We start from the raw sequence: 10,649 nt of genomic DNA on the forward strand, positions 1-10,649 counted from the left end.
ATATATAGAAAATTTAAAAAAATAAAAAAATAATGAGAGACCTAAGGCTACACTTATATAGAGTAGCTATGGTTATACAGAAAATTAAAAAAAAATAATAATAAGGGACCTAGGGCTACACTTATATAGAGTAGCTATGGTATACAATGGGGCTACGCTTTACAAGTGATGCAGTAGCGTTGAAAAGCGTAGCCTATTCTGGAAGAATGAAAGCTGAAAAGTGTAGCCTTTGGTCCTGAACAGCATCACTTGAAAAGCATAGCCTATTTCCAAACGTCAAAAACGTAGCCCTTGGTGTAGAAAAACATAGCCTTTGAGAATAGACAACGGCCGAATAGGAATCACCCCAAAAAATATAACCGTAGTCTAATGCATCATTTTTTTTTCACTTTTAGTTACACTTTTCAAGTGTACTTAAATAGGTGTTTTTTTTGTAGTGTAATAATATATCTCTTATTTATAAACATAATTTGAGACTTTAATAATGTGGGAGACCATACAAATTAGCTTGCAAATATTGTGTAGCTAATTCATGACAAACTTCTTACAGACGTCATTGCAAGTTATTGGCAATTTGCAACATATCTAGAATGATATAAACTCACGTGTTGTTGTTTTATATGAAATTGTTAGTCGAACATGATTTGATATATTTGATTAAGAGTATGTTTAGATAGATTTAAAAGTACTTTTTTTATTTTTAATTTATAAAAAATTATAGCATTAATATTTTGTGTAAATTTTAAAATTAAATTGTAACTTTTTAAAAATTTATTTAAGTATTTATAAAAAAATAAAAAAAAAATATGAAGAGACTAATTTAGTGTACAACATTTAATTTTATAGACTAAAATAAATCATTTAGTAATTAATTATTAAGGGTAATTTGGTAAAAAATAAAATTAAAGTAGAAAATGACGATTTTATAACGTTTTGTAACGTTGATGATGATTTTAATAACAAAAAAAAAAGTCGGGGACGATTTTGATTTTGGCATCAGACTTTAGGGACGAAAAAAGTACTTAACCCTTTTTAAAAAGATGTACTAATAATTGATGTTTAGACGAGACATTTAGAGTAAATGGGTGCAATTAGAGAAGAATGATATTTATACCTTTCTTTTACGAAAAAAACTATATAAATAGATATAAAGACAAAATTAGTGAAATTTTTTTCTACTGTAAAATAAAAAAATATTATTTCTCCAAAAAAAATTATCCTAACTTTAAATTTCGAAATACATTTGTTTTTGGGAATTTGAGTCAAATTTTCCAGGGTACTAAGGTTCGCCGCACCCCTCGACGAATTCTATAAAATATATAAAGTTCGTTGTATCCCCGGTAAGCTTCAAGTTACTCCCTCCATAAATATCCAGAAATCTCAATATGAGTTGCTCATTTTTCTCTTTGATATTTCTCATCCTGATTAACTCTTCACAGTGTCTGAAATTCCATTGTTATCCATTCATTATGATGGTGAAATATTGTACGAAGAAGAAAGTTCTATCATATTTAGGTATGTTCAACCGATGATTGCATATATGACAGTCGAAATCAACAGTTTAACAGCGTTGAAGAATTTAATATTGCACTCTATTGGGCAACAACACATGAAAAGAGTAAAAAAAATTTACTACCGATATCCGGCCGAAGTAAATAACGTTTTGTTTTACAAAGGTATTTGTCGATGTTGTGATTCTTCTTTTTTTTTTGGTAATATAGTCGAGGTATTGAGAATATTTTATGTTTTTTGATATAGGTATCGGTGGTGCACAAAATTGTTACTCTCTTACAATTTCGCACACATGACCAGCAAGTGCACTGGGTCATCCAAGTAATACCTTACGTGAGTAAGGGTCGAATCCCACGGAGATTGTTGGTTTGAAGCAATCTATGGTTATCTTGTAAATCTTAGTCAGGAAGTCAATTATGTTTATCAATTGGATAAACTATGATGGATGATGCAGAGATCCACTTCTGGGGTCCACTTGGTGTGTGCTGGGGCCCACTTGGTGTGTGCTAGGGCTGAGACTTAAGCAATTCACGTGCAGAGGCCATTTGTGGAGTTGAATGCCAGTTTTTATGCCAGTTTGGGCGTTCAACTCCAGCTTTTGATCCTTTTCTGGTGCTGGACGCCAGAATTGGGCAGAAAACTGGCGTTGAACGCCAGTTTACGTCGTCTATTCTTGTGCAAAGTATGGACTATTATATATTGCTGGAAAGCCCTGGATGTCTACTTTCCAACGCAATTGGAATCACGCCATTTCGAGTTCTGTAGCTCCAGAAAATCCACTTTGAGTGCAGGGAGGTCAGAATCCAACAGCATCAGCAGTCCTTTTTCAGCCTGAATCAGATTTTTGCTCAGCTCCTTCAATTTCAGCCAGAAAAATACCTGAAATTACAGAAAAACACACAACTCATAGTAAAGTCCAGAAATATGAATTTTTCCTAAAAACTAATAAAAATAGACTAAAAACTAACTAAAACATACTCAAAACTATATGAAATTATCCCCAAAAAGCGTATAAAATATCCGCTCATCAATCGACTACGTGATGACGAGGACATACGACTTATAAGGGTGTGGCACAATCATTGGACAAATGTCCATCTATTGGAAGTATTTGTTTACCTAGTTAAGTTAGGTGGACAAGGATTATCTGCAGATACTGTTGATGATAGCCCTTTAAGTGGAGTAATTAGAAAAAATATTAGAAAAACGATAATTGATCTAAATATGCCACCGGAAGGTAGTCAGGAGGGGTCAAATACTGAACATTCTAATGATGGCGGATGATGCAACCTGATGTTGGAAGTCATGAGAGTTCAGCGATTAGGGACCCGATGACGGATCCCTATCAAGTCAATCCCGATGATGGTAAAGATGTTGAGGCTGAACTGACGAAAATTCCTGATAAGGGTGAGGAAGAGGAAGATATGAACTTCTACGGTGACACACAAATCGTGATGAGACAGCCGGCGATTTTTCGTCCGTATGACCAATCGGATCACTTTTTCACTTTGAATCTCAATGCAATGACTTCAAATTATTTCTTTAGTCATCAAGGCCTGAAAGAGGATCTCGTAAGTAAGTTTGAGATTGGATAACTTTTTTAAAATAAGGAGGGAGTGATGTTGACAGTTAAGACAGACAGCATCACGAGGATTGTAGAGTATAAAATACTAGATAGTGACCAAATCAATATGCCCGATGGCACCAAAATCAGACTGACTAAACTGCAAGTCAAACTCCAAATCAATATGTCCGATGGTCGTTGCCGCATCCGCCTGCTCCTGATGACTGCATCCGGCCTTTGATAGAAGTGAAGTCCCTGGAGGTCCAAGACTAAAAAAGTTTCCAGGGACGGGCCCTAACAGCACCCCAACCACTTGCCTGCCATTCTCGGGCATCTGTACCCCGTCTCCAACAGGAGGTGGACTCACAAAATCTCTATTACAGCCGACGTCTACAACATCCCACCTCCCTCTCCCTCCACCTCGTCTACCTCTCCCCCTATCTCTCCCTCTCCCTCTCCTATCCTGAGGCCGCACCTATGGAAGCCGACCATCCTCTGGCTAATGGAGGTCTGCCGGGTGGTTAATCGAGAGGTCATCTGGCACTAACCCGCACATAAGTGTTGGTCGCTCAAACCAACAAGCTCTATGTGCACCCATCAAAAATACCACGTCATGTGGTCTCTGCGAACATCCCACAACTCATGCCATCCTCCCAGGAATTCAGGATACCACTCACTCTGGCCGAACTTTCCATCATGGGCATGCATCACATAAATGTTCAATGGTTTGGTTGGTATGTGCTGGAGGCCACGAAACTAACGCACCTGATGCCACTGGACTATGGCAAAGAACAGTAGAGGGCATACAACTGCAGTAGAGGCTTCAACCTCAGTGATCCTTGGTGGAACGATAGGCTGGATCTCAAACAATTATGGTGTCAGCATATTGCGTCTAGTCAACCTATTCACAAACACAAACAATTATGATATAGAAGTTTAAAATTTAACAAACACATGAATATAATAATTACATAATTCATAATGACTATGATTATCAGTTACATTAAGGACTCCTAGTCCATTGAGGAGACGTCTATAAGTACAAAGCCTATTCTCGCCTCTGTCATTATCTGGTCGTAACCCCGCCCACCTATAATCTCACGATAGTTAAGACACCACAAAACTATCTAAGTAACTTACGAAAAAGATGCTACAATAAATTTATACCTCTCAAAAAGGGAAAACGGCGCATTACATATCCCTCCGGCCTCAACATTTGTATACGGTGATATGCCTATTAAAGTAATAAATTGCCGCATCCACCCAGATTTCGCTACCGGTAATACGTGGCCCGGCATCTAGCGGTAAAGTCAGGCCAGCACTGCTGAGCCCATGATAACCTCCCACACCGATCCAAGTCCTCCAAAAGAAGCAACCATCTAATGTGCACCCTAGAGTCAGAGGTATCCAGAAACAGCATGTCTTCGATCAGCTGCATGATATAAATCCTAGTACAACGCACGCAGTAGGCGCTCCTTAGTCAGGTGCTCCTCTAACTCTCCGTGCATAGTGTCTTGAAACCAGCTCAGCTTGACAATCCACTTCGTCTGTGACTATCTGTCATTAAGGTCCAGAACAGCTTCCAATAACTGCTGACACAACTCCTCAATGGACCGTCCTTGATAGAACTGCTCCCACCCCACCCACGCATCCACTGACTAGATCTTAATCAATGACGAGTCTCAGCTGGTATGCCACATCATGCAGTGTGATGGTTATCTCCCCACATGGCAAGTGAAACGTATAGGACTCGGGTCGCCCTCTCTCCATCAGAGTTGAGACCAACGGCCAGTCATGCTCCCACTCCACCATGTAAGCACCATGCTCGAATCCTGCTCGTCTGAGATGTGGCCTAATCTACTCGGATGGATGTCCCAACAAATTCCTCCTGGTACGTAAGACTTGAGGCACCTATCAAATAAAATAAATCAGTAAAACAAAAAAGAATTAACAAGTTACAACACAAATTTAAATATCAAATATATAAATAACATGAGTTACAAAGTGTACCATTCGGTCATGTCTGCCTGCAATGTGATCGACCTGATCCAGTCTATACAGGGCATTATCGTAGCCCAACAATTCTGGCTCCATGACAAAACTTTAACAGAACAAATTAGAATAACTTCATTTAAAATTAAATGAATAAACTAAATTTACTAAATTACCTAAATTAACTAAATTATTTCACATTAACTAAATTACCTAAATTAACTAAATTATTTCAAATTAACTAAGTTTTTATCACCTACCTTCAAAGTAAATCTAACAAAAAAATCAAATGGATCTAAACCATAATTTAGATAAAATAACTTAATTTAAGATTAACTATATTATATTGCCGATTACATTTGGCAATAATAAAATAAACGAAAAACAGCATAACAAAATTACCTAAACTAATTCTAATTAGTTTAAACGAAACAATAATCAAAATAAAATTTTCTCTTCCCTAACATCTATTCATAACCATATCATCATTTTACATATTCTAAACTAACAATACATACATAATCATATAAAGTAAGTGTATCATCGAGTTATCAAACTAATTAACGTAACTAATAACTTAATCTAACTTGATAAACAAATATATTCAAATAATAAACAACAACAAATCAAACAAAAAAGATATACATAACAACAGAATTACCTGAAGCTGACAAACTCAAGAAATCAATAACTTCAACGAAGAGAGTGAAGAAAATTCAGCATGTGAAACGAAAATGTAAAATGTGAGAAACATAATTACAAACTGATTAGAAAAAGAAAATAGAACAACAGAATTACTTGAATCAACTAGAAAGACTAAAAACTTTAACAATGCCTAAAGAAATAACTTTAACAGCAGAAGAGAGGATGAGAGTGAATAAAGTTAGAAAGGTAAAGGTGAAATGAAAATGTGAAATCCCAAATGATCCTTCATGCTCTTTTAAAGTTGAGATAATTTTTTAGAAAAAATAAGTTTTTTTTTTAATTTTATAATAAAAATCCTAAAATTAGGTGTAATATTAGTCNNNTTTATTAATTTAATTTCTAAAAAAAAATTATCCTGTTGTTGCCAAACCCGTCTAGACTTTTGTTTAAAAAAAATTGGCAAAGAGATAAAATAAATAAATGAAGAAAAAGTGAAATTGTGAAAATGACGTGGCAGATTCATGTGGCAGTGGAGGAGCTCTCATCGCCAAGAATGGGAGAAAAAGTGGAGGACCGTGATGGAATTGGAGACCAATGCCGATGTTCCTTTCCTTCTCTTCTCTTCCGCCATTGAATCCATTCATCTCTGAACCTTTTCCTCTTCACTCACGCTTCTCACGAACAATTCTTCACTTCTTGAATTGCATGACATAACATTGCTCTCTTTATTATGTTTCACGAACCCCATTTTCTCGTTTTCACTTCCTTCCTTCTCATTTGCTCGGAAACTTCGTTCCCAATGAGTTTCACCTGATTCTGAAGGTGGGTTTCTCAAAAGTTTGCGGCTTTCAATGGAGAATGACCGCTACGCCAAGGAATTGGAGGTGGCCGTCAGAGTGGTCCACGTGGCATGCGCCCTATGCAGGAGGGTGCAAGAGAAACTCTTTTCTAACGACAGTGACCACGTTCTCTCCAAGGATGATGATTCCCCTGTAACTGTTGCAGGTATTTCCATGGAGATTACAATCCCCCCCCTTTTTTGTGAATTTTGTAATTGCTAGATGGGATTTTCGAAATGTTAAAGTAGATAATGCAGCTCCAAATTTAATATAGGATTTGCAAATCTTGGTATAATATCAACGGTTTAGAGGTTGTATGACATTGTTTATGTTATCAACGCTATGTGTGTAGTTTCACAATTTGTGTCGCAAGAATAAAACTTTGACTCTTCTAAAGTGTTAGAATAGTAAATAAAGTGCAGTGGCAATTTTGGTTCAATCTCAGTCATTGATGAGAAACTCAGCTGTTTAGTATTTTGTAAGTTGTAAACACTAGAATCAGCGTATGGTAAATCATCTCTGTACTTTGAAGTAGCCAAATTCGCATTTTCTAAACTTACATACATGTGTATATTTCAAAGTTAGTGGTTGAATCTCTGCTCTAGAACAAGGTATGAGTCTATGACAAAGGATATGACTTTGTTACTCACTTGAAATGGCGACATGTCCTTTTTCTGGTAGAGTTTGTTTCTTTCATAATGCTCATTTTCTAGATGATGGAAATCATATTTTTACAGTGCAGGGAAATTTGAAATCTCAATACTTTGTTTCTTCTTAGCTCATCAAATATGAAATCAGCTTGATCAATGTCTAGGGGGTTTTGCATTTTTATTTTGTATATATGCCTTGAGTGTCAACTGAACCAGTCAGTTGTTGCAAGTTGTGAACTTCTAAAAGGGTTATTGTGTTAATGGCCAAATTTTATCGGTCGCTTGCACACTGTTATATTTCACACAATTGCACTCAAATCAAATTATCAAATTCCCTTTTTTTTAAGTCCTTCAGCACTAAAATAATCAATCTGATACAATAGAAAGAAGCAGGAACCTGGTTGAGGGTTATTATACTTTACACTGAAATCAATCTGAAGTTCAACCATTTTCTTCCTAGTGTCATACTTTTATATTTGATGCTGAGAAGTTGTTTTTGGTGCAAATATTGATCAAATTTAACTAACTGTGTATTTCATTTGATATCCCTGCATGAGAAGATTTTAGTGTACAAGCAACCGTCAGTTGGTTACTTTCAGCAACTTTTGGGGTTGAAAATGTTTCCATTGTCGCCGAAGAAGATATACAAACTATATCGAAGGATGATTCAGCAAATCTGCTGGCAGCTGTGGTGAACACTGTCAACGAGTCCTTGGCCTTAGCATCCAACTATGGTCTTCAAAGTCCAGAGTCAACTCTTGGGAATTCAGAAGTTCTTGAGGCCATTAGGCGCTGCAACTCAACTGGAGGACTTAGAGGAAGACATTGGATACTTGACCCTGTTGATGGCACATTAGGATTTGTACGCGGGGATCAGTATGCCGTTGCTCTGGCATTAATTGAAGATGGAAATGCTCTTCTTGGGGTTCTTGGGTGTCCTAATTATCCGCTGAAGGCAGAATCGCTCAATTATAATCACCAGCATCATCATGAAACCATGTCGGAATCATCTTCACCGGTTTGTGACGCATCCGAAAAAGGTTGTATCTTGTATGCAAGGAAAGGCAGTGGTGAGGCATGGTTGCAACCATTAATTTCCAGAGATAAGGTACTAGAGTGGCCAAATTACGCTCAACTTATTCGCGTTTCATCCGTTGATGATCCGGCATTGGCAACTCTTTGTGAACCAGTGGAAAGGGCCAACTCGAACCATTCCTTCACCGCTGGACTTGCTCATAGCGTGGGACTTAGGTACAAACTTTTCTACTATGTCTATTTCTATCAAATATCCAACACTTTAGCCTATTTCACTGACTCCTTATTGACCGGAAATATCTCCTTTTAAACACTAATGGAGAATCCATTAGCACACAGGGATGGTGTTTAAAGGTTTTGAAATTAGGCAGGTTAGAAGCCATTAGAAGTAGAAAATGCTAGGATTAATTAGTTAGCAACTAACTATTGTAGAATATTATTAGAAAGAAGATTAATTATTTGAGCCGGAAAAGTTTTTAATTCTTGATAGTTAATCAGAATTCAGGGTAAAGAGTTCACGAACAATTTGATATTTAAGTTAATGATTCGAGTAATTTAGTGTATATATTGAGTTAATAATTTCGTTGAATTGTTGTTATGTAGTCTGTATTCTTGTTAGTGATTATATATGTGTAGTCCCTTTACACTTGTACTTGTTATTTAATGTTCGTTCAAACTTTGAATTTAATTTTGACGTATCGTCAATATAAAACTTTGTAGAAAAAATACTGTTGGATGCTGGGACTTTTGAATCCTCCGTTAGATTTGGAAGTGTTTCTTTAGTTACGAAATTCCCCATACTAATTGAAGCAATGCTATGACGTATATATTTAGGAATGTCTCATTTTCTTCTTTCAAAACCTGGTGCAGAAAACAGCCGTTGCGTGTCCACAGCATGGTCAAATATGCAGCAATAGCACGGGGAGACGCCGAGATATTCATGAAGTTCGCAAGATCCGGGTATAAGGAGAAGATATGGGATCATGCTGCTGGTGTTGTGATTGTGGAAGAGGCCGGTGGTGTGGTAACGGATGCCGGGGGACGTCCTTTAGACTTCTCGAAGGGAATGTACTTAGAATGCCTTGACCGAGGCATAATCGCTTGCTCCGGCATCACGTTGCATGAGAAATTGATTGCTGCTGTTTATGCCAGTTGGGACTCCTCAAATCTGTGAGGCTTCTCTCTTTCTCTTGCAAAAATTTTGGTAGAGCCAAAAGGGTACATTATCTCTCATTTTTCTCCAAAATTATGTGTAATTCAGGGAATTACTTACTATCTTTTTGTAGTAAATAAACTGATAGTGGAAGGATACATATGACATTGTGGGAAGCAATATTACCTTTAGGGGAATTTTGGTATCAAATAGTGAAAGGAGATGGAGATAATATTTCTAATGAGAATTTATTTGAACAAGATATGTTTGGACAAATTCAATAATAACTAGTGTTGTTTACTAAAATGAAATATTTATTCAGTAGTAGTTGTAAAATGAATTTCAAACTGGATTGTGAAGATCTGTCAAAAGGACATGCCTATATGGCTATAAAATAGCTCTATGGTACTTTTTAGTTTTATTTTTTCAATGATGGATAGTGGAGACTCTATCATAAGAAGCCAACCATTGCCATAATGCCATATTGCCACAAATGCCATCCCTTTCTTTTTCAAGTTTTTTTATTATTTTAATTAACATTACAAAGGCCCAAAAAACTAATTTTGTTTGGTATTGAAACAGGCCAAGGCCCAAAACAATCTTGGTTTATTAGTGCTGCGCCCAAAGTTGAAAAACAAACAAATAAATGAACGTCCTATGCCCAAAATAAATAAATAAACAAAAGAACGTCCAAAAACAATTGGGGAAAAAAAAAGACAAAAGCAACTTAATGGAGAGTTCAAGACCAAAAATAAAATTAATGGAGAGTTCTTTTCATGAGTGATTTTGCCATACTCCTTTACTGTATGTTATTTCCAAATTATATTTAATAAAAAGTTTTATAAAAAACCAAACCAAGTTAGATTGTCCTAATAGTTAACTCACTAGTCCGCTTAAGCAAGTATTGGAGGTTTGAATCCTGCCTTGTGCATGCAGCAACCATTGGTCAGCAGTAAACCCTTAAATGGAGCTCAGTACCACGGCGGATTAGTCCTTAGCCTGCCGGGTTGGGAGATACCGTGAGAAACCAAAAAAGTTTTATAAAAAACAAAAAAAAATCATACAAAAAAGATGAATGGCATTATCAATTTTGAAAGTGATAAAATCTTTTTCTTTATCAATGTCACTATAGAAATTATAAAGCATTATGTGACTAGTTGGTTCTTAAAAAAGAGAATAACTGCAACAAAAAAAAAATAGCTACAGCCATGATATTCTAGAAAGAAAAACAAAAAGTTTTGAAGAATTATATCTTAAGA

At 36.3% G+C, this 10,649-nt stretch overlaps 1 protein-coding gene across 1 annotated transcript; it reads left to right on the forward strand.

Annotated features, from left to right (window-relative positions):
- On the forward strand, nt 6,212-9,693 carry LOC107614346 (PAP-specific phosphatase HAL2-like). The gene is made up of 3 exons (XM_016316559.2): nt 6,212-6,718; nt 7,763-8,453; nt 9,108-9,693. Exons 1-3 carry the CDS (start codon nt 6,565-6,567, stop codon nt 9,409-9,411), a joined length of 1,149 nt encoding a protein of 382 aa, XP_016172045.1. The 5' UTR covers nt 6,212-6,564; the 3' UTR covers nt 9,412-9,693.

This window comes from Arachis ipaensis, chromosome B08 (genome assembly GCF_000816755.2).
Source record: "Arachis ipaensis cultivar K30076 chromosome B08, Araip1.1, whole genome shotgun sequence".
Lineage (NCBI taxonomy): Eukaryota > Viridiplantae > Streptophyta > Magnoliopsida > Fabales > Fabaceae > Arachis > Arachis ipaensis.

Excerpts from the sequence above, each read along its gene's own strand:
- LOC107614346 (XM_016316559.2), top strand. The coding sequence starts at position 6,565 with ATGGAGAATGACCGCTACGCCAAGGAATTGGAGGTGGCCGTCAGAGTG. Across the intron at positions 6,719-7,762 it reads TTCCCCTGTAACTGTTGCAG|ATTTTAGTGTACAAGCAACC; the intron begins GTATTTCCATGG and ends CTGCATGAGAAG. Across the intron at positions 8,454-9,107 it reads GCTCATAGCGTGGGACTTAG|AAAACAGCCGTTGCGTGTCC; the intron begins GTACAAACTTTT and ends AACCTGGTGCAG.